Below are 25320 nucleotides of genomic sequence, written 5' to 3'. Positions count from 1 at the left end.
AAATTATGTGGTTTGTTTTAGTTGAAAAATATGTAAATAATTACATATTTGATTCTGACACTACTTCATGGTCAAAGTAGAGCATGTACAGTGCAGGCCTTCTCATTCAATGTGTTTTCTTTATTTTCATGACTATTTACATTCTAGATTGTCACTGAAGGCATCACAGCTATGAATGAACACATGTGGAGTTATGTGCTTAACAAAAAAAGGTGAAATAACTGAAGAAATGTTTTATATTCTACTTTCTTCAAAATAGCCACCCTTTGCTCTGATTACTGTTTCGCACACTCTTGGCCTTCTCTCGATGAGCTTCAAGATGTCACCTGAAGGGGTTTTCACTTCACAGGTGTCATAGTTTTGATGCCTTCAGTGACAATCTACAATGTAAATAATCATGAAAATAAAGAAAACGCTTTGAAATGAGAGGGTATGTCCAAACTTTTGGCCTGTACTGTACACGATCACTACTGGCATGTGTAACCAACTTTCTCACTGCTGCTAAAAAGACCTCTTAGTATAATGAGATGACAAAGAAAAATTAAAACAAATTGGATTTTAAAAACACGCTGTGCTTGCCAAACCGCGCTGTTATCGCCTTCTCTCTGGAAAACAACTGCAACTCTCACACTGATCAAGTAAATATTAATTTTTGAGTGTTTGCATATTGCCTTTCTTTGTTTATGCCGGTTTAGATGACAATAGTGATGGGATCAGCAGTTCTTTTGACTGTACTGAATCACTAGAATCAGTTCCTTAAAGAGGAACATTATCACAATTTCAAAAGGGTTAAAACAAAAAAAATCAATTCCCAGTGGCTTGTTGAATTTTTTGAACTTTTTAAAAGAATTTTAAAGGTCTCGGAATATCCTTAAAAAAAGCTTTAGAGTGCTTGATTTTTGCTATTTGCGATGCGACTATCCATTTCTCTGTGACGTCATACAGTGCTGCCAATGTAAACAAACAATGGCGAATACCACAGCAAGATATAGCGACGTTAGCTCGGATTCAGACTCGATTTTCAGCGGCTTAAGCGATTCAACAGATTACGCATGTATTGAAACGGATGGTTTGAGTATGAAAGTATTGAAGGAGAAACTGAAGCTATTGAGCGAATAGCTATTGACGTTATTCATAGCCACAGCATGGCCGAATAGCTGCGTTAGCATCGCCGGTAAAATATGCGGACCAAACAATCAGGACTTTCGCATCTCGTGACACTGGAACAACTTAAATCCGTCAATTGGTAAGTGTTTTTTCGCATTAAATGTGGGTGGAAGGAAACGTAATATAGTTGCAAATGCATCTGCAGGTTATCCATACATCTCTGCGCCATGTCTGCTTTAGCACCGCCGGTAAATAACATGTTAGCGTCGATTAGCGTAGCATGTTAGCATCGATTAGCTGGCAGTCACGCCGCGACCAACTATGTCTGATTAGCACATAAGTCAACATCAACAAAACTCACCTTTGTGATTTTGTTGACTTTATCGTTGCAAATGCATCTGCAGGTTATCCATACAGCTCTGTGCCATGTCTGTCATTGCCGGTCAAATGTGGAGACACTCCGGTACATTTTCGCATCTTCGGGCCAGTGATGCAACTTGAATCCCTCCCTGTTAGTGTTGTTACACCCTCCGACAACACACCGACGAGGCATGATGTCTCCAAGGTTCCAAAAAATTGTCGGAAAAACGGAAAATAACAGAGCTAAGACCCAATCTTTACAATGTGTTGAAAATGAAAATGGCGACTATATTACCTCGGCGACGTCACATTCTGACGTCATCGCCTCCAGAGCGATACACAGAAAGGCGTTTAATTTGCCAAAATTTACCCATTTAGAGTTCGGAAATCGGTTAAAAAAATATATGGTCTTTTTTCTGCACCATCAAGGTATATATTGACGCTTACATAAGTCTGGTGATTATGTTCCCCTTTAAATTGATTCATTCAAAAATGTGTTCACCAAATCACTTCTGCAGCAGCAGTTCTGTGTGCAGGTCGGCGAATCATGAGTCAGTCAGTAACAGCTTCCCCAGTGGCAGATCTGGATGTGTGTCAGTTCGCGAATGACACAAGCCCTCAGCACCCAATGAACGACACACACAGTGAATGAAAGAGAGCCTCAATGTGACCTCCTCCTCCGTGACACAGTCAGTTCTCTGTGTCAGTACGTTCGCAAATCGCGAGTCCTGATTCTGAATGAGTGAGTGCAGCGCGAATGTGATTCACATCCTCAGCGACAACAAGTCAGTTCTTGTAGGTTCGTGAAGCGAGCCTGAATCACTCAGCTACAGTTCTGTGGGCCAGAGGGCGACAGACGTGAATCGCTCTCTGCAAAAATAAAAAATTAAATTAAGAAACCCTTAACAAATGCCAATATAAAAACGAAATGTTCTGTAGCAAAGAAAACGTAAACTTAAATATGCAAACAAAAAGAAAATAAATACCTTCAAAATAAAACAAATAAATTAAGAGCCAGAAATGCCAACATAAAAACTAAATGTTCTGTAGCCTACGTTTAAAAATATAACAAAGAAAATATCAACTTAAATGTGCAAACAAAAAGAAAATAAATAGGCTACCTTAAATAAAACAAAACAAATATTAAACCAAGTGCCACAAATGCCAACATAAAACAAAAATTTCTGTAGCTTACATTTAAAAATATAAAAATGGAAATATTAACTTAAATATGCAATAAAAAAGAAAATAAATACCTTCAAAATAAAACAAATAAATTAAGAGCCAGAAATGCCAACATAAAAACTAAATGTTCTGTAGCCTACGTTTAAAAATATAACAAAGAAAATATCAACTTAAATGTGCAAACAAAAAGAAAATAAATAGGCTACCTTAAATAAAACAAAACAAATATTAAACCAAGTGCCACAAATGCCAACATAAAAACCAAAATTTCTGTAGCTTACATTTAAAAATATAAAAATGGAAATATTAACTTAAATATGCAATAAAAAATGTATGTGTTGAGATAATGGGGACGGGCGCGTGTGTGTGTTTGTTTTCATGTGGCTTGAGTCAACATTAGCCGTTAGCTTGGAGAATAAATGGAGAACGGATGCCAATGGCATGAAACATATATATATATATATATATATATATATATATCCCCGCGACGGGAGGAGAATCACTCGCGGCATTGGGGCGAGCAGAGCACTGCAGATAGCGAGAGCGTTGTCGTTCACTGAGTGATTCATGTCGTTAATCCGCGGTGGACAAATCGTTCGCTCAGTCCCTCCCCCCCGCCCCCATGATGAGTAGCTGGCTGCGTCGTTCGCCGAAGTCGAGGGTTCAGTGAGTCACAGAATGCGCCAGTTCCACTCATACCGGCATGGTCGCAGCGGAGCTCAATTGAACTGAGAAAGAAACGAATCGGTTCATGAAGTGATTCGGTTCAGTACGTTCACTCAAAAGATTCATTCGTTCGAACAAATCGTTCGCAAACGACAACACTAGATGACAATAGAATGAGATCACGAGACAATTAGAGCGATAAGAAGTTTAACAGAAATGAGCTGATATATGGGGTCAAAATGTTGGCGACCCCTGATCTGAAGAATTGCCTCCAAGTGTTTATTGGCCTTTTCTGACGTTTGTGCTTACAGCGCTGGCGCACATTCTACGCATCAGTCATGATAATAACTAAGCAGCCATGGGGAAGACACGTGTGTGAGTGCTCGTGTGTGAGTGCTCGTGTGTGTGTTGGATTGTAGAGGGCACATTCCTGAGCTGGCCAGGGAGAAAGTGAGAGGCTCCGTTGAGGAGAGAGGGCCTAAAAACACATTCCCAAAGGTTTGAAAAAGAGAAAAAGTGAAGAGCGGAGGCCCCCTTTGTCACCGAGGCCTTACTGGTGCCTCAGGGGCCATATGGACGCCTTCCTCCCATCAGCCCATTCTTCCCTCTCCTCCACCCCCCCTGCTTCATGACACCATGAGCATGGATCATGGCCAAGATGAATACAAGTATATTGGTTTTCTATTTTAGACCCTCTTTACCCCCATTCTGCTTCCCAGCATTCAACTGTTTGTTATTCTCCTCGTTGAAGCTGTTTTTTTTAAACATAGTGTGAAAAGTTGGCGAAGGATATTTGGCCTTGTATCATGCAGTACTCCCCCATTTCCCTTCCAACTCGGTCTCCCTGTGTCACCCCTGCCTCTTTTCTGGCCAGATAGCAGCTGTCAAGTAGTAACTATAGGCTTGCCGGACTGCTCTTGACCTGAGGTGGACCTGGCACTCGGAGGCGTCCACATTTTATCCCCTTGGAGGAGTGAAACTAATTGAGTCCAGAGGGCCTCTGGCAGTGCACTTCAAGGAGAGAACATTCTCATAAATGTTGAGAACAATGCGGCAGTAAAGGGTCTTTTGACATTAATGAGGAGAGAAAAATGTTTTGTCTTTTAGCTATTAAACTGCTTTTTGGTGTTTATTTTTTAAAAATGTTTTGTGTTGCAGTAAAAGGCAAACTAACAGAAAATGTCTTAATAGCACTTTCCGTTTTTAGACATGCAACTGCATGTGAGCAGTGCCTTGTACCTTGTCAAGTGTTTACTAAACTATACTGTAGACCTGCAGCACTGCTTTGGTTAATGCAACCATTTTTACTTTAAAAACAAACCACAGGCAGCATCATGTGTGTTTCATTGTAGACTACCTTATTTACATAAATAGTCTGGCTTTATGTTAAAGCGAGGTAAACAAATAAAACAAAAAAACATGGAAAAATACTGCATGTATTTATTGTGCAATGGAAGACACACTGATTAATTTCTAGCTAAACGATACCCATTCAAACACATAAAAACAAAGAACCTTAACTCAAAATGTGGGCAGTGACATGTTTCGGCTTAACAATTAGAGTCCAGAACCCCAAGCCAATACTTCCCTGCTTGGCACTTAGCATTAAGAGTTGGAATTCAATCAATGATTATTTATATAGTCCTAAATCACTAGTGTCTCAAAGGGCAGCACAAACCACAACACAAACCACAACGACACCCTCGGTAGAGCCCACATAAGGGCAAGGAAAACTCACACCCAGTGGGACGTCGGTGACAATGATGACTATGAGAAACCTTGGAGAGGACTGCATATGTGGGCAACCCCCCTTCCTCAAGTGGAACTGAAAGCAATGGATGTCGAGCGGGTCTAACATGATACTGTGAAAGTTCAATCCATCGTGGATCCAACATAACCGTGAGAGTCCATTCCAAAGTGGATTCAACAAAGCAGCGAGAGTCCCGTCCACAGTGGAGCCAGCAGGAAACCATCCCAAGCGGAGGCGGATCAGCAGCGCAGAGATGTCCCCAACCCATATACAGGCGAGCGGTCCATCCTAGGTCCCGACTCAGGACGAGCGGTCCATCCTGGGTCCTGACTGAAGACAGCCAGCACCTCATTCATGGCCACTGGACCGGACCCCCTCCAGTGGGACGGAGGTGAAAAATAAAAGAAACGGCGGATCAACTAGTCTAAAAAGGGAGTCTATTTAAAGGCTAGAGTATACTAATGAGTTTTAAGGTGAGACTTAAATGTTTCTACTGAGGTGGCATCTCGAACTGTTACCGGGAGGGCATTCCAGAGTACTGGAGCCCGAACGGAAAACGCTCTATATCCCGCAGACTTTTTTTGGGCTCTGTGAATCACTAATAAGCCGGAGTCCTTTGAACGCAGATTTCTTGCCGGGACATATGGTACAATACAATCGGCAAGATAGGCTGGAGCTAGACCATGTAGTATTTTATACGTAAGTAGTAAAACCTTAAAGTCACATCTTAAGTGCACAGGAAGCCAGTACAGGTGAGCCAGTATAGGCGTAATGTGATCAAACTTTCTTGTTCTTGTCAAAAGTCTAGCAGCCGCATTTTGTACCAACTGTAATCTTTTAATGCTAGACATAAGGAGACCCAAAAATATTACGTTACAGTAATCGAGAATTGGGGGTTAAATGACTAAAATGATTGCGGAGCGTGGCCGCCGCTGTTGCTCACTGCTCCCCTCACCTCCCAGGGGGTGGAACAAGGGGATGAGTCAAATACAGAGGGTAATTTCACCACATTTAGTGTGTGTTTGACTAACAGTGGTACTTTAACGTTTAACTCTCGAATCCATAACTGACAACAAGCAGAAAAAAACTTGTAGTAAGGCTTCAGCTATCAGTTACTTTTGTAGTTGATTACTTGAGTAATCAGATAAAAACAAAATTGATGGCCTCCAAAATAGTTGAAACTTTCTAAGATTATTCTGCGTACTATAACCTTTAACTTTTTTTGTACAAAATGCACATCATTAATGGACCTTTTAATCTATGTGCATTAATAACAAAAATGTTGCTCAAACCTTGCTCAAGCGTGCCCCACTGCAGCAGCCGTGCAGAGACTATATTTGCGTGTTTAAAGTTGCGGGTACTCAATGTGGTTCGGATTTGATACATTTTTATTAATTAAAACTGGTTAAACTATTAATCAAAGCAGCAGAATATAAATTGAAGCTTTTTTCTCAATCCAATTAACTAAATAATCATTGCAGCCAAACAGGTAGCAACAAATGGGGGATATGACCTTAGCTACATCCTTGCCATGGGTTACAAACATTAAGATTGACTGTTACAAGTGTCACCTCATCTCAAATATCTTTGAAAGTCAATACGGTTCTTGATTTGAACATTAGAAAGCTGTTTGAAAACAGTAAGTAGTTGCCAGGAACATGTTAAGAATGATCTGACATTTGAACTCAGCTACCTTGACCATATGGGACAAAATAATATATTTTCCTAAATGTATTACTTTTACATGTACCATCTTTACAAGGACTACAACAAAATTATGGAGACTAAAATGTAGAACGTACAGTCTTGAAAGAAGGACATCATTTGAATGAGAAATAAAATAACACATTTTTCAATTTGCCAGTTGGTTTGTTGTTCAGATATGCTAACAGGAAGAAGCTAAACAAACAGAAGGAGACCAACATTTACACATTTATTTTAATTAACAATTTGATTGACATAACAATGTTATTGTTTCATTTTCATATGCAAATTATCATCACACCAATAAAGGCCAAAATGCAGCACACCACAGGACACTACTCACCTAAATCAAGATAATTAATATATATATTAATTAACATTATTTACATACAAACATATAATATGCTATAATAAAACAGTATATATTATATACCGTATTTTTCGGACTATTAGTCGCAGTTTTTTTCATAGTTTGTTCGGGGGTGCAACTTATACTCAGGAGCGACTTATGTGTGAAATTATTAACACATTACCGTAAAATATCACATAATATTATTTAGTTCATTCACGTAAGAGACTAAACGTATAAGCTTTCATCGGATTTAGCGATTAGGAGTGACAGATTGTTTGGTAAATGTATAGCATGTTCTATATGTTATAGTTATTTGAATGACTCTTACCATAATATGTTACGTTAACATACAAGGCATGTTCTTAGTTGGTTATTTATGCGTCATATAACATACACCTAATCAGCCTGTTGTTCACTATTCTTTATTTATTTTAAATTGCCTTTCAAAAGTCTATTCTTGGTGTTGGGTTTTATCAAATAAATTTCCCCCAAAAATGCGACTTATACTCCAGTGTGACTTTTATACATATTTTTTTTCCTTCTTTATTATGCATTTTCGGCAGGTGTGACTTATACTCCGGAGCGACTTATACTCCGAAAAATACGGTACTGCATATTTTATATTGCTACTATGGTACATTTTTTGTTTACTTAATACCTGCATTATCATTTGCAACCTTACCCTTTCCATCCGTTGAAACTCAGTTACTGTGTGGAACAATTTCCTTTGTGGGTCAATAAAGTTTGTGTAAGTCTAAGTCTATCAACAGCATGTGATGGTCCAGGAATAATAACTTTATATATTGAGAGGCCTATCAACAACAGATAAACATCATGAAATTAAAGCAGCCTTAAAATGACTTCCTTCAAATGTCAAATGTTTGACAAAGCCAGGCTCTAACATTGAAGAGCGATGAAAAAAAGAGCACGACTGGATCACATTGCCCAGAAACCAAATCTCACATCTGTGGCTGGGGGGGATAAAAATACACTGGTGACCAATGAAGCCCCCAAAGAGGGACTATTGATGACATGATGAATCAGTTTGTTCATTTTTGGAACTATATTATTTTCACGTTTAGGACCATTTACAGTATGTTTTTTGTAAAATATAGCCACAGCAAACATTAGTGATACACATTTTAGTGTTGAAATATGAGAAAAATTAAGTGTTTACAATAAATACATACACATTTTCCAAAGAACAATTACTGTATGTGTTGTATCGAGAGGGCATGTTAATAAAAATAGTTTAGTGAAACAAACCATGCTGCCCACCACACTATGGTGTCAATCCCATGCCTTGCAGGACGTTCTCTTCTAGCACCAGAAAATCATCGTACTCTTTCATCTCATCTGGTTCTTCTGAAGGTGACCCTGGCTTCTCAGTTGTCTTTGAAAAAGAAAAATGAACCCTTTGAACATGAGGCATTTGTATAACGCTGTGTCACAATCACATTGATACTTTTCCTCCCTATGGAAAATATTCTTCTGACACTGTTATTTATTGAGAATAAAAAAACAAAACCTAAAATCTAGCGATGTGCCGATCGAAAGTACATGATCGCCATTGCTGATGAATTCTTGCTAATAGCTACACTAACTTGAAGTGACACCAATAAATAAGAGCGTAGTGAACTTTAAGAAGTGTAAATGGAACTGTGTTGCAGCAGAAACTAAGCAGATATGAACAGCAACTCTTAGTGTGTCAGAATTGTTGGAGACAATGCACAATATGTTAGAGGAAGGTGGATCGATCTATAAATTGTTGGTGTCGATACCAAGAGTAGTGTCAGTATATGATCGATACTCAAGTGATTAAGTCTATATATATATTTTTTTTTTAAATCATTTTTGTTGTTGTTTTAGTTATAATTACAAACCCAGGGAACAGGAAAACTTTGAGGGCAAATTCCAAATCATTTAAAAAGGTAGTAGATATATGTTGTACAAAACCCAAAACCAGTGAAGTTGGCACGTTGTGTAATCCGTAAATAAAAACAGAATACAATGATTTTTAAATCCTTTTCAACTTATATTCAATCAAATAGACTGCAAAGACAAGATATTTTATGTTCAAACTGAGGAAAAAAATAGTTTTTGCAAATAATCATTAAGTAGGCACTGGGTCATTTTACCACTGTGTCACATGGCCTTTCCTTTTAACAACACTCAGTAAATGTTTGGGAACTGAGGAGACCAATTTTTGAAGCTTTTCAGGTGGAATTTTTTCCGATTCTTGCTTGATGTACAGCTTAAGTTGTTCAACAGCCCGGTGTCTTCGCTGTGGTATTTTAAGCTTTATATTGCGCCACACATTTTCAATGGGACGCAGGTCTGGACTACAGGCAGGTCAGTCTAGTACCTGCACACTTTTATTACGAAGCCACGCCGTTTTAACACATTGCTTGGCATTGTCTTGCTGAAATAAACAGGGGCGTCCAAGATAACATTGCTTGGATGGCATCATATGTTGCTCCAAAACCTGTATGTACCTTTCAGCATTAATGGTGCCTTCACAGATTGTGTTGATAAGTTTACAATGTCAATAGCACTTACCATACATACATTAAAAAAGTTAGAGTTAATCCATGTTGTCAGTATCGGTCGGTATTGATATCGGCATCAAAAAACCCTGATTGGGAACATCCCCACAAAAAAACTGCAATTCATTGTTTTTTTACCATGTATGTCATCAAGTACATACATCAAACAATTCTGTTTCTAAGATCAACAGACAAATAAATGGGCACTCTTGTATCAATGTATTTATTAATTGGGTCTGGCTTTGAATAACTATCCACCCATCCATTCATTGTCTGTATTTGACTTCGGGCACTAGGTGTGTGGTACAAACCAGACTGGTCCCCAGCCTATCACAGGACACATATACTCAATCATTCCGCTCACATTCAGACAATTTCCAATTAACCAAACCTGTTCTTGTATGTGGGTCTAAGCTGCAGGACTCAAGAAAACTCACGTGTGCGTGAGGAGAACTTGCCAACTCCACACACTGTGATGGCCAAACTAATAGCCACACTGAGCTGGTGCTCACACTTAGGGGGGGGGTTATTATCTGCCAGATTGTTGCAGTATATCCAAGTCATCTCCTAAGTAAAATATTGTAGCGCACACCAAAACTACAGTCAAGAATATGAATCTCACCACTTTCTTCCCTTCAGGTGCTGGCTGGTTTTGCCACAACTCTCTCCTCCTTAAAAGATCGTTCAGCCTCTCTTGCTGCTGCTGAATGCATTTGCCCATGTTCACCCTCTGCACACATATGCAGGAGAAATGAAACGGTTTGAAAACAAAATAAAGACAAACAAGGTTGCAGTAAGGATCTTCTAGGCCAGTGGTTCTCAAATGGGGGTACGTGTACCCCTGGGGGTATTTTAAGGTATGCCAAGGGGTACGTGAGATTTTTTTTTACTATTCTAAAAATAGCAACAATTCAAAAATCCTCTATAAATATATTTATTGAATAATATTTCAACAAAATATGAATGCAAGTTCATAAACTGTAAAAATAAATGCAACAATGCAATATTCAGTGTTGACAGCTAGATTTTTTGTGGACATGTTCCATAAATATTGATGTTAAAGATTTCTTTTTTTGTGAAGAAATGTTTAGAATTAAGTTCATGAATCCAGATGGATCTCTATTACAATCCCCACAGAGGGCACTTTACTTCTATGTGTAGAAATATTTATAATTGAATCACTTTTTTTTTCCAACAAGTTTTTAGTTATTTTTATATCTTTTTTTCCAAATAGTTCAAAAAGACCACTACAAATGAGCAATATTTTGCACTGTTATACAATTTAATAAATCAGAAACTGATGACATAGTGCTGTACTTTACTTCTTTATCTCTTTTTTTCAACCAAAAATTCTTTGCTCTGAATAGGGGGTACTTGAATTAAAAAACTGTTCACAGGGGGTACATCACTGAAAAAGGGTTGAGAACCACTGTTCTAGGCGACTCAGCAGAGAGCACACAAAAACTAATACAATTAATAACAGAAAAAAATTAACAAAATAAAAACAGATGGTTTGACAAAAACAGGTTATCGACTAACAGTAGAAGAGAAAGTCAAACACGAATACAAATAGATGAAGCAGATATCAAAAGAGTAAAATAAATCACATTTGTGGGTGCAATAATAGATGAAGAAATTAACCAAAAATTTAATGTAAATATATGCAACATAAGGTGGCAAGAAATATCTTTATAATGAATAAAGAAAAATATGTTCTAGTCCAAAACTCACTCTACACTCTTTACTGCCTGCTGGTGTTACCATATCTAAGTTATTGTGTAGAAATATGGGGAAATAATTACAAAAGTCCACTTCATTCACTAACCGTGTTCCAAAAAAAGGTCAGTTAGAATAATACATAATGCTGGATACAGAGAACACACTAATCTTTAATTTTTAAAACCCAAAATTTTGAATTTCAATGATTTGGTGCATTTGCAAACAGCTAAAACACATGCACAAAGAAAATGATAACCTGCTACCCAAGAATGTACAACAGGGCCGATTCTCGGAAGGCATATATGAGGGGGCAGTCAGATATGTGAAGGGGGCATCATGTGTACACGCTGTTCCATCATACTCTCGCACTTTTTGTTTGTGCTAATACAGTACTAACATTGCCTTATTATCAAAGGCCTACTGAAACCCACTACTACCCACCATGCAGTCTGATAGTTTATATATCAATGATGAAATATTAACATTGCAACACATGCCAATACGGCCTTTTTAGTTTACTAAATTGCAATTTTAAATTTCCCGGGAGTTTCGTCTTGAAAATGTCATGTAATAATAACGTGTACGCAAGACATCACGGGTTTTTAGGAAGTATGAGCGCTACGCACACACACAGCTAAATGTCGTCTGCTTTAACGGCATAATTACACAGTATTTTGGAGAACTGCGTTCCTGAATCTTTTGCAATTTGTTCAATTAATATTGGAGAAGTCAAAGTAGAAAGACGGAGTTGGGAAGCTTTAGCCTTTAGCCACACAAACACACTGTGATTCCTTGTGTAAAATTCACGGAGTTGAAACTTTCCTATGGATCACAGCGGACATGGATCCCGACCACTTGTCAACCAGCAGGTTTCGGTGAGAAAATTGTGGTTAAAAAGTCGCTTCGTACCGGATATCAGCTGAGCTTGCGCATCCCGTACAGCTGCCGTCAACTTCCCCGAGACACTGCTCATCAACACCTGGCCGTAGACGTACACTTCCGACTATCAGGTACTGTTAAACTCACTAAAACACTAGCAACACAAAAGAAAGGTAAGGGATTTCCCAGAATTATCCTAGTAAATGTCTCTAAAAACATATGAATCCGTCTCAATGCAATTTTTTTTATTTTTTTTATTTTTTTTTTTTAGTCCGTCGCTATCAATATCCTCAAACACGAATCTTTCATCCTCGCTCAAATTAATGAGGAAATTATCGTTTTCTCGGTCCGAATAGCACTTTTTGTTGGAGGCTCCCATTAAAAACAATGTAAAGATGTGAGGAGGCCCCACACGTGTGACGTCATCGTCTGCGACTTCCGGTAGAGGCAGGGCTTTTCTCCAGTTGCGAACTTTATCGTGGATGTTCTCCACTAAATCGTTTCAGCAAAAATATGGCAATATCGCGAAATGATCAAGTATGACACATAGAATGGACCTGCTATCCCCGTTTAAATAGGAAAATCTCATTTCAGTAGACCTTTAACAATGTTGTTGTTAGCTACAGTATCGGCCTGACATACTAAAAACCAAATACCATACACTAAACAGCAATCTATAAAATAGCCTGCACTATTAGCACTATTAGTGGGCGCTTTGCATGTAATTTACAAGGACTGTATGTACCATTGTAAAGTGGTGCAGACCGCTTTAATTAAATGACGATTTTGCGTGTACTGTACAGCAGGGATCCCCAACCTTTTTTCCCCACCAGGTTTAATGTATGCATTATTTTCAAGGACCGGCTTTCCACGTGTGGCAGATAAAAACAGCAAAAAATCAGCATGAAAAATCCACTCACTATAACGCTGATGTTGTGGGAGCCCTGGTCGTATTTCTTGGTCCTCGGCATGTTGACAGCATATACTAGATACCAATGTTTCTTAATTATAGGGCCTTTTTTTTCAAGTTGTGTTGTACTGTACTAACTAACCAAGAGTAATCAGTTTCTCCTGTTCTTTTAAATTATATTTATTTATTGTGTTCTCTGACCAGTAAGCATGTAGACACTTGCAGCGTGAGGAATTTCACTGTGACGCAAATAATGGTAGCCTACATATTCCTTTTCATCACCTTAAAACAGTAATAGCATATGACAGCTCTTTTTGACTAAACAGCTCATTTTGACAGAACACCTGAAGCAGCAAATACACACAGCTTTAACTTACAGTTGTGTAGATGTCACCATCGAGGGCTCGCCTGCTAATGGCATCAAATAGCATCAAAAATAAAGTGTGTCCTCTTTACTTTCTTCCAGGTGTTAACATATTGCAATGTACAACATGTTAAATCATCGCCTTTTTGTTTTGATGCTGTGGGTGAAAAAATAAACTTCCTTATTTCACAATGAAAAGGACCTGATTGGCTCTCATTTGTTGCTAACATTCTCCCTCTCAAATATTGTACGCTATTAAATAACTTTTATTGGATATATTCCGAACTTGTCTCACTTAATTTCAAGACAAAATTTAATATGATTGGATTTTGTTTCCGACAACTTTTAGTCTTATTTTTAATTCGTCGACACTGGTTTGCTGAGGGCTGGAGGGAAGAGTGTGTGTGTCTGTGTGCGTGCGGACTTGCGAAACATGACATAGGTGATGGACAGAAAACCGGGAACATGCATGTACAACATTTAAAACCTACAGAACACGTATGACCGACAGCATATCAGTATGAGGTACTAAATTATGGAATGAATTTTGCAAAGAAGCCAAACAATGTACTAATGGGATTTACTTTAAGGGCCTGTTCAAGCTTCAAGTGTTTGTAAAGTACAAAGAAGAAGAATTACGGAAAACATCATGAACTTATTGAAAATCAGATATTATTAATCTCATTAATTGAATAACAACTGACTTACCTATTACTTAACTATTTATGAAGAGAGCTGTTGTATTAAGAATGAATTCATGTATATTGTGTACAAATTAAGAACAGGAAGAGAACATATGTGTTGTTGGGAAGTAGAAAAGGAATAGGATTAAATAAACTTTGCTTCTTCATACTCCTTTTTGGACATGTTAAGAAAAAAAAATCTAAATCACAATATGTAAAATATGTGATGTATCATATTGACAATGAATACATGTTCGAATTAAACTTCAACCAAATGTGTGATCCAGTATACTTTATCAAGAATCTTTGTTTAAATAATATGGACTACGTCAGCCTTACCTCATTTCTTGGAGCAATGTAGTAAACAGGCGGAATTTGAAATACACGGAGTATTCCAACATCGTCAGCCACAGCCAGAAAGTGCTGCTTTGCTGTAGGCACAAAGATATACAAATAAACTTCCAAACATAACTGAGAAATAAACCAACTCTAATGTTAACTGTAGAGTTTTTCTGTGTAGATCTTGTAAATTTAACTCTAAATTGTGCATAGGTGTGAATCTAAGTGTGCCTGAAGTGATGTGGTTTATGAGAGTATATAAAAGTGTCTCTACAAGACTCACAGGAGACAGTCCATGGTTTGATGCAGGTTATTTTGCCATTAGTCATGTGTTCTTGCACGTGGACAGCTTCTCCAGTTTTCTGCAGTAAGTTCCACACCTCAATTTTTCCATCTCCTTTACCAACAAAAAAAACTGCTGGCCGAGTCAAAGACCAGCATGCCACTGTACAATGCCCCTCCAAGGTTGGCATCAGAAAAAGAGGGCCGTCCTGAAGGTTGGTTAGCAAAAATGTAAAAATAGGTCAACTTTAAAAGTTTAATACAATCTTAGGTGATTAAAAAAACATTTGCTAATACATTTTTTTTTTTTAAATGCCCTTTGATGTCTATTTTCAGTCACAATCCAGAGCAATGAACGAATAGTTAAAAGCCTTTGTTCAGTTAAAATTGTAATTATTTTTACCAACACTCCCTCCTTCCATATGGCAATATTGCAGCTTCCATACAGTGAAGTTCCAGTCAAAACGATGTCTTTAAAAAAGGGTGAGCGGTCAATTGTATTCACCAAGCAGGGATGGATTCTAAAACTACAAAGAGGTTTGGGATCTGGACAGACAAAAATAGTTGGTGGTTAACATTCAGAATCATGTGTTTTACTGAGTTGTAACGGACTAGTTCATTAGTAACGAGTATAATTACAGAGGTAACTTGGTTTTTGTACAACCCACTTTTTGTATGAAAGGTTTTTCATTTTTCTCGGTTATCATGTTCACAAACATTGCACCTTACAAACTAATCCATTTACCTGCGTATCTTTTGGCATTATTAATACACTGCATGAGTCCAATTGTGTTCTTAACATATCTTTATTCCAAAACTTACATTTGTTAGCCTGTTCTCAACTCCCAGCCATGAGTACATAGCTTCAAAATAAGCCAGCAAGGAGCCAAAGAATGTTACAAGTGTCATCACTTTGATAAAAAAAAATTGAGAAACACTACAGAATTCTAGAAATAACTACAAAGATGGCTTCAATGTATCTCTCTCTCCTTTCCCCTTCTCCATTACGACTAGTCGCCGTCTTAGCCAACAAGAGTAATTTCTATGTATTTGAAATTTTTTTCCTGAGAGGAAAACTTCAATAATTCTCTAAAGGGTGTAATACAATTTTTGAGTTTCTAGAATGGAATAATTAGATGTGTACTATTTTGAACGATTCGATCTGCATTAGACCTTTCTGAACCGAGGTACCACTGTGTAATATATAGTGAAAATAAAACTTTCCAAATTGCTCTCGTTCTATTTAATTGTTCTTGACAAGCTTATTAACTCACAAATTAGTTGATCAAGGTCATTTTTCTCCAGTTTCCAGTCAGTGTAAACAATCTCCCCATCCTGGACACAGAAATATACATTAGGTTGAATGGAATTCATTTGGGAGACATTTTTTCCAAAGAAAATAAGTCGTCCAAAGAGAAGCGAATTAAAATTGTGCAATACGTGGACAAATCTTATGCCACCATTTGCTTAAGGTTTTTTCATGACCCTTTTCACAGCAGTCAATTTGATAAGTAGTAAACAATACATATTAACACTCAAAAGTGTTCAGTTATTTTGAAAGTATATAACAAACTCAAAAAGCAGTTTGAGAAGAATCAAATCTTATTTAATCTTGCACGCTTTCCATATTTCAGCTGTTACAGATAATCTGTTCACATCCTATATTTGTGTTTACAAAATAACTTGTGTCTCCATTTTCTTGTTTCTACAAACGGAAAGAAGACATGGTTGAACATCCATCCATCCATCCATCCATTTTCTACCGCTTACTCCATTCATGGTCACGGGGGCCGCTGGAGCCTATCTCAGCTACAATCGGGCAGAAGGCGGTGTACACCCTGGACAAGTCGCCACATCATCGCAGGGCCAACACAGATAGACAGACAACATTCACACTCACATTTACACACTAGGGCCAATTTAGTGTTGCCAATCAAATCACACAAAAAAAAAACAGGACAGATTTTATCCAAATTTTGAGGTACATAATCTAAGGCAGTACCCACAGAAAACTGGTGAGAGCCTGGATAAAAATGTGCCTCATAGACTCATAGAATTAAAAATGTATCAAATGTTTTACACTTGGCAAGAGATTTAGAGCTCCTTTTTAGATTTAGCTTTAGATTTAACATTTAGCGCTCACATTTCGATTAGATATTTACATTAAACATTGAGATTTATATTTAACATTTAGGTTTACATTCAACATTTACATGTAAATTTTAAACTAAATCCATCTGAACTTTAGAAAATACTGCGGTAATAAGTTAGTATTGCAGCAAAAAAAACTATCATCGGCATCCATCAACTTTAAAATAGCATCTTAAATCTAAACATGAACGTGAGGATGGCATCGCTCACATAAATGCTACATAGGCAGTAACAGATCACAACAAACTTTGCTAGTGGCAGTATACCTGCGTTCACCACAGATCCGTTAAAAACATTAATTTCTAAATGGACAGTCACTGCATGCAGTGTTGCCAGCTTGGCGACTTTGTTGCCAAATCTGGCGACTTTCCAATCCTCTTGGCAACCTTTGGTGGTATTGGAGACTTTTTTGTTTCTTGGAGACACGCAGCAGTACTGTCCTAAACGAGCAGTGACGGGTGCTGCTCTGAGCCTCTTCCCCGTTCCAAAGCACTTGCGGCGGTTATTATTTGCTGTCTGGACATCTGTACCTACGACATACTTTGCGATATTTTTGCAAAGACTTTAAAAGTCTGCACTGAATTTTTACTATACTTTTTGTCGCTAAGTGTTGAGCAAATCAATGACTTGCTTGTTACTTGTTATTTATACAAGCAATTAATAACCGGTAATTAATCACAGTAATAACTGGCACACACACATATATATATGTATACTATTTATATATACATACACAAACACATATATTTTTTAACCTTTAGGGCTCCCTTCAAGTTTGGTCCCGGGGACCCAAGAGGGTATCAGTCATAAATATGTTATATATAATTTTATAAATACGTCTTTTTTTTTCAATGCTTAAAACACTAGGTCAACTTAAGGTCTATTTGTCAATATAAGGTTTTTTTAATGCTTTATGACCTTTTTGTCAAACCTGTTTTTTAAGGCAAAACCAAAATTTGCAACATTTCCCCTAAAAAAATTCAAAGTAGAAAATGTTATGTCAAATAATTGTACAATAATTCATAACAACATTGATTCATTATTATTTTTTGCGCAATGACTACTAAAATTCTTGGGGATCTATAAAGGACAGTAAGAAAACAAGTCACATATTTTCTTCAGATCTATCTGTTGATTATAAGTTTTTATTATTTGTTATACTTTTTGTCAAAGAAAACTTTTTTTATGCCATACACAGAAAAAACTGTGATGTATCATGTTGTAATAAACTTAAACGACAAATCACAAGAACATGGATCCTTAAATAGGTCAATAATTCATAGCAACATTGATTTGATTCATTTTTTTTTTTTTTTTTTAGCAATGATAGCTTTAAAATAAAATTAAAAAAAAACATATTGCACAGCAGCTTTGTTATTAGAGTCAACATTACAACTTTTACTTGTTACATTTCCTGTTTGGTCTTTTATTCCACTTTTTTTTTTTTTTTTTGTAATAGTATTTTTATTATATGCCCTGGGCTGTTAAAAAATAACTGTCGGCCGCAAAAGGTTTTTTTTAACGGCCCAGGGCATATACTAAAAATACAACCCAGCACTAGTTAGTAGGGGTGTGGAAAAAAAATTGATTTGAATATGAATCAAATCGAATGCGTTGTGCGATTCGAAATCGGTTCTCATTTTTAAAAAAAAATATTTTTTTATTTTTCATTTTATTTATTTATTTTTTATATATTTAAATGTTTTATTTTTTTATCAATGCAACAAAACACTACACAGCAATACCATAACAATGCAATCCAATTCCAAAACCAAACCTGACCCAGCAACACTCAGAACTGCAATAAACAGAGCAATTGAGAGAAGACACAAACACGACACACAACAAACCAAAAGTAGTGAAACAAAAATGAATATTATCAACAACTGTATCACTTTTAGTTATAATTTCAGCATAGCAGTGATTAAAAATCCCTCATTTACATTATCATTAGACATTTATAAAAAATTTCCAAAAAGAACAATAGTGTCACAGTGGTTTACACTTGTATCGCATCTCATAAGCTTGACAACACACTGTGTCCAATGTTTTCACAAAGATAAAAAAAAGTCTTATTTTTGGTTTGATTAATAGTTAAAAAAAATTACATTATTGCAATCAGTTGATAAAACATTGTCCTTTATAATTATAAAAGCTATAAAAAAAAATCTACTACTCTGCTAGCATATCAGCAGACTTGGGTAGATCCTGCTGAAATCCTATGTATTGAATGAATCCAGAATCGTTTTGAATCGGAAAAACATCTTTTTTGAATCGAGAATTGAGTTGAATCGAAAAAATAGATATATTATTGAATCCCGACCCCAAGAATCTATATTGAATTGAATTGTGGGACACTCAAATATTTGCAGCCCTACTAGTTAGTGAAGAAGCAGTGAAGGATGGAACAAGGTGGAACTAAAGAATACAAATTAAAAATGTGGAACAAGTGTGCTGGCCAGACAAGGAACACAAGGTTTATGTGCCACGAAAAAATACTGAGACTAAACAGGAAATGCTACTAAAACAAGACAGGAAATTAGATCAAACAGGAAAATAAAGAACCAAACAAGTCCAAACTGTCATGTAAGATCATGACATAGAGACAGCATTCACACAGTGAGGTTCATTTTGCTAATCACATAATATTACTTTGGACAAAAGAAAGTTATTGCCCCCCCAAAAATAATCAAAGACATCTACACTGAGGGTGAATATTCAGGAATATTTACCCTTGTTCCAATAAAAATCTTGGTATTTACATCTTCCAGAGCTGCAAGGCCTTTGCCTGAGGGCACTTGTAGTTGGCTGTAGTCCGGAATTTCTTCATGGTCTTCAGCAATTTCTTGATGAATTAAAACACATGTTAAAATGTCAGAAAAACAAGCCATGTTTCTCCTTTTAACGTTTAGTATTTCGTAATTTAGCAAGAAAACATTGAAGAGGGATGCAAAACTACATACATTTCTGCATCTGGCTAAGTAATCTTACCTGGTGAGAAAATGTTTGTGAGGAGAGGAAAGTTAAGAGGTAATGGTGATAGCAGCAGTGGTATGATAAAGCAACAGTGGTATGATGTAGCCAAATGGATGATAATGTGCACATGATGGGACAGCTCTCCATTACAAAAGCCAAAAAGTCTGAGACAAGACAGGACTGTTCAATTACTCCATCGCTGTTACCTTGACAGTTCCTTTTACTGTACTCAACTAGATGGGTTCTTGAAAGTCCGATTGCATTACTTAATCTCATATCCACCCAATCTACTTCCCTTGGTTGTGAAGCTCCTCAATTACTGTAATAGATTGGTTCCTTGAAAGTATGATCACATTACCTAATCTCATATCTTCCCAATCTACTTCCCCTGGTTGTGGCGCTTTTACAGATCTTACAATAGCCCTTCAATTACTATAAGCAGTGGAAAGGCCTTCTCAGCTGGGCTAAACAGTATTAGAAACCCATTTACTGTACCTACATTTAGGCTCAATTGGACTACCTCTTCCCCCCTTTGTTTTACCCTCCCTCCTTGTTTTTGCATGTTCACGTCAATCAAGGGGCATTTGAATTATCCGGCAGGGAAGGAGAACGGCGAAGTACCACCCTTGACGTGAAGTAGGGAAGTGAAGTGAAGTATATTTATATAGCGCTTTTCTCTAGTGACTCAAAGCGCTTTTACATACTGAAACCCAATATCTAAATTCCATTTAAAGCAGTGTGGGTGGCACTGGGGGCTGGTGGGTAAATTGTCTTGCCCAAGAACACAACAGTAGTGACTAGGATGGCAGAAGCGGGGATCGAACCTCGAACCCTCAAGTTGCTGGCACGGCCACTCTACCAACCGGGCTAAACTGCCCTCCTTACACTATCGAGTGCGGGGAAAAAGATGGCAGAACAAAAATCTAGAGAAGCGTACTTATGTGAGTAATAAGCATAATTAATTGTTTTCTAAATGACGACACTTGTGGTTTTAGTCAGATTTCAAACCTTAGCTACAGTATTTTAATATTGGCTTTAAACACAAACACACAACAAAACACACTTAAGCTATTACAAGCTGATACACCAGCACATGCATATTTCGCCAAAACTGTCTTCTAAATGGTCTTCTTCTTAATAAAGATAGGCAAAAATAAATAAGAAGAGCACGAATAAGGTCGAATATCCTGTATCACAGCATCTTTAAAGTAGACAAACATTTGTTGCATCAGCCTTACTTCACTGCTGGTAAACGGCAAGGGTTGATGACCTGATGAGACTCAAGCGACGTCCGTATGCATAGGGGCGTATTTTCAATACTTCACCAATGCACTAGATGCTCGATCCAAGAGAAGGAAGGGGAGGAAGGAGAGGAAGGAAAATTCAAATTGAGCCTTACATCCTAAATTTGAGTATTTGTTCAATGAAATTTAATCTATTTGTTCCCAACAGTTTATTATCTTCATCGCATAGCGAGTTTCTTGGCTGCACTGCTTTCAGTAGGCTGTGTATTTTTGTCCCATCAGATTTCACTTTCTATGCAATTTTAATAGATAGACAGATAGATAGATAGATAGATAGATAGATAGATAGATAGATAGATAGATAGATAGATAGATAGATAGATAGATAGATAGATAGATAGATAGATAGATGGATGGATGGATGGATGGATGGATGGATGGATGGATGGATGGATGGATGGATGGATGGATGGATGGATGGATGGATAGATAGATAGATAGATAGATAGATACATAGATAGATAGATAGATAGATTGATAGATAGATAGATAGATAGATTGCTAGATAGATAGTACTTTAGTGATTTCTTCAGGAAAGTTACTTCAGGAAAATAAAAATTCCAGCAGCAGTGTACAGAATTGATATCGAATTTGAAAAGTAAATAATAAATAATGGGGGTATATGTTATTGTTTTGCATCCCCTGTCATCCTAGTACCCCCTCTCTCCCAGAGAGAAGTTGTACAGTCGGATGGCGTGTGGAAAAAAGGAGTTTTTGAGTCTATTTGTCCTGCAGTCCTTTAGTCCTTTCCCATGAATTGATTAATGTGGACCCCGACTTAAACAAGCTGAAAAACGTATTTGGGTGTTACCATTTAGTGGTCAATTGTACGGAATATGTATTGAACTGTGCAATCTACTAATAAAACTTCCAATCAATCAATCAATGCACTTTGGATGAAGCAGTCTAGCACAGAACAGGCTCCTCTGGCTACTGGTAATGGTATGCAGAGGGTGACTGGCATCATCCATAATGCTCAGTAGTTTTTCCACAGTCCTCTTCTGTGCCACCGTCTCCAGAGAATATAATCTGCGCAGGTCATTCAGAATCAAGAGTGCTGGCCATTGTAACTTAAACTATGTTAACAATAGTGCTGTATCTTTAAAGGCCTACTGAAACCCACTACTACCCACCATGCAGTCTGATAGTTTATATATCAATGATGAAATATTAACATCGCAACACATGCCAATACGGCCTTTTTAGATTACTAAATTGCAATTTTAAATTTCCCGGGAGTTTCTTCTTGAAAACGTCCCGTAATGATGATGTGTACGCGTGATGTTACGGACTGTTAGGAAATATGAGCGCTGCACACACACACAGCTAAAAGTCGTCTGCTTTAATCGCATAATTACACAGTATTTTGGAGATCTGTGTTGCTGAATCTTTTGCAATTTGTTCAATCAATATTGAAGAAGTCAAAGTAGAAAGATGGAGTTGGGAAGCTTTAGCCTTTAGCTACACAAACACACGGTGATTCCTTGTTTAAAATTTCCGGAGGTGAAACTTTCCTATGGATCAGAGCGCGGTCGAGCGAACATGGATCCCGACTGAATGTCAACCAGCAGGTTTCGGTGAGAAAATTGTGGTAAAAAGTCGCCACTTACCGGAGATCAGCTGAGCTTGTGCCGTGCATAAAGCTGCCGTCGACTTCCCTGAGACACTGGCGTCAAGACACCCGTGGACACACACCTCCGACTATCAGGTACTGTTAAACTCACTAAAACACTAGCAACACAATAGAAAGATAAGGGATTTCCCAGAATTATCCTCGTAAATGTGTCTAAAAACATCTGAAAAGTTGCGAACTTTATTGTCGATGTTCTCTACTAAATGCTTTCAGCAAAAATATGGCAATATCGCGAAATGATCAAGTATGACACATAAAATGGACCTGCTATCCCCGTTTAAATAAGAAAATCTCATTTCAGTAGGCCTTTAAAGTAGACAAACATTTGTTGCATCTGCCTTACTTCACTTCTGGCAAAAAGGCAACGGTTGATGACCTGACGAGACTTAAGCGACGTCCGTATGCATAGGGGCTTATTTTCAATACTTTGCCAAGGCACTAAATGCTCGATCCAAGAAAAGGAAGGGTAGGAGGGAGAATTCAAATTGAGCCTTACATCCTAAATTCTAGTATTTGTTCAATGAAATGTAATCTATTTGTTCCCAACAGTTTATTATCTTCATCTCATAGCGAGTTTCTTGGCTGCACTGCTTTCAGTAGGCTATATGTATTTTTGTCCCATCAGATTTCACTTTCTATGCAATTTTAATAGATAGATAGATAGATAGATAGATGGATGGATGGATGGATGGATGGATGGATGGATGGATGGATGGATGGATGGATGGATGGATGGATAGATAGATAGATAGATGGATGGATGGATGGATAGATAGATAGATAGATAGATAGATAGATAGATAGATAGATAGATAGATAGATAGATAGATAGATAGATAGATAGATAGATAGATAGATAGCTAGATAGATAGATAGATAGATAGATAGATAGATAGATAGATAGATAGATAGATAGATAGATAGATAGATAGATAGAGACAGACAGATAGATAGATAGATAGATTGCTAGATAGATAGTACTTTGGTGATTTCTTAGGGAAAGTTACTTCAGGAAAATAAAAATTCCAGCAGCAGTGTACAGAATTGATATCGAATTTGAAAAGTAAATAATAAATAATGGGGGTATATGTTATTGTTTTGCATCCCCTGTCATCCTAGTACCCCCTCTCTCCCAGAGAGGAGTTGTACAGTCTGATGGCGTGTGGAACAAAGGAGTTTTTGAGTCTATTTGTCCTGCAGTCCTTTAGTCCTTTACCATGAATTGATTAACGTGGACCCCGACATAAACAAGTCGAAAAACTTATTCGGGTGTTACCATTTAGTGGTCAATTGTACGGAATATGTACTGAACTGTGCAATCTACTAATGAAAGTTCCAATCAATCAATCAATCAATGCACTTTGGGTGAAGCAGTCTAGCACAGAACAGGCCCCCCTTGCTACTGATAATGGGACGCAGAGGGTGACTGGCATCATCCATAATGCTCAGTAGTTTTTCCACAGTCCTCTTCTCTGCCACCGTCTCCAGAGAATATCATCTGCGCAAGTCATTCAAAATAGAGAGTGCTGGCCAATGTACCTTAAACTATGTTAGCAATGGTGCTGTAGCTTTAACTAATCAGATATCAGATTCAACTAACAACGTCAGCTACCAGGTGTGCAATAACATCAGCATTTTTCTGTACTCCAATTGGTTGATCTAAGCAAAACAAAACAATGTTATAGGTGGTGGCATTTCACCCTAAATGTTGCTTGCCAAACTATCAATTAAAAATAGAAGACGTTTGACAAGATAAATATGTCATAATCCACTCACAATGATGGAGTAGAAGAAGAGGTTTATTTGGTGTCTAGGTTTTCCCCTACATTGCCAAGATACCCATGGCGGTAGGAGCTTGGTTAGGGGCGGGAGGGGTCATTGTCACAATGACATTATCGCATAATTTGCTTAGTTTGGTATGATATTAGTTTCTTTGAAAAGGCTTAAAAAATGTATGCATGAATTTGAAATTGATTACGTATGTGTTTTTATTAAGTATTAGGGTATATCGTTTTGCTGCATTTTCAATTATTGCTGCTTATTGTACAATGTTGAGAATTTTTTAAGTATCTATTTAGAGACTTTGTGACTTTTTCTTTATTAAAAAACGACTAGCAACAAATCTAGCCTCTTTTTCTGGTGGTGTTATAGACTGTAGTCGTGTTTAGAGACTTTACTTCAGTCCCTCGATGTCCGCGACGAAAAGCTAGCTGCAACAAGCGTGGGGTCACACTTGCTTCGCGCTGCAGCTCCAGTTGGACAATCTCTCTGTAAAAGCCACTGTCTTAGGACTTGCACGTTTTGTAGATATGTGAGTATATCGTGGATGGATCAAAGTTACATCCAAATGGCTGACATTGTTTACATTTTCAAGGGACACAACACCCGGTTTTGGCAGTGCTGTTTTCAG

The 25320-nt window shown here is 37.4% G+C and overlaps 1 protein-coding gene across 1 annotated transcript in view; it reads right to left on the bottom strand.

Annotated features, from left to right (window-relative positions):
• Positions 1-7103: 7103 nt before the first annotated feature.
• Positions 7104-25320, bottom strand: part of dnai3 (dynein axonemal intermediate chain 3) — a 42218-nt gene continuing 24001 nt past the window's right edge. The window contains exons 16-23 of the mRNA XM_061882863.1: positions 20833-20853; positions 19730-19821; positions 16121-16181; positions 15250-15392; positions 14848-15055; positions 14565-14656; positions 10296-10400; positions 7104-8517 (exon numbers count right to left, since the gene is read on the bottom strand). Of these exons, the coding sequence (XP_061738847.1) occupies positions 8407-8517; positions 10296-10400; positions 14565-14656; positions 14848-15055; positions 15250-15392; positions 16121-16181; positions 19730-19821; positions 20833-20853 (833 nt within the window). The 3' untranslated portion in view covers positions 7104-8406. The remainder of the gene's footprint in view (positions 8518-10295; positions 10401-14564; positions 14657-14847; positions 15056-15249; positions 15393-16120; positions 16182-19729; positions 19822-20832; positions 20854-25320) is intronic.

The sequence above is a fragment of the Nerophis ophidion genome, linkage group LG22 (genome assembly GCF_033978795.1).
Source record: "Nerophis ophidion isolate RoL-2023_Sa linkage group LG22, RoL_Noph_v1.0, whole genome shotgun sequence".
Classification (NCBI taxonomy): domain Eukaryota; kingdom Metazoa; phylum Chordata; class Actinopteri; order Syngnathiformes; family Syngnathidae; genus Nerophis; species Nerophis ophidion.
Note: the sequence above shows the minus strand (reverse complement) of the source record. Positions and strands in the feature narration are given on the sequence as shown.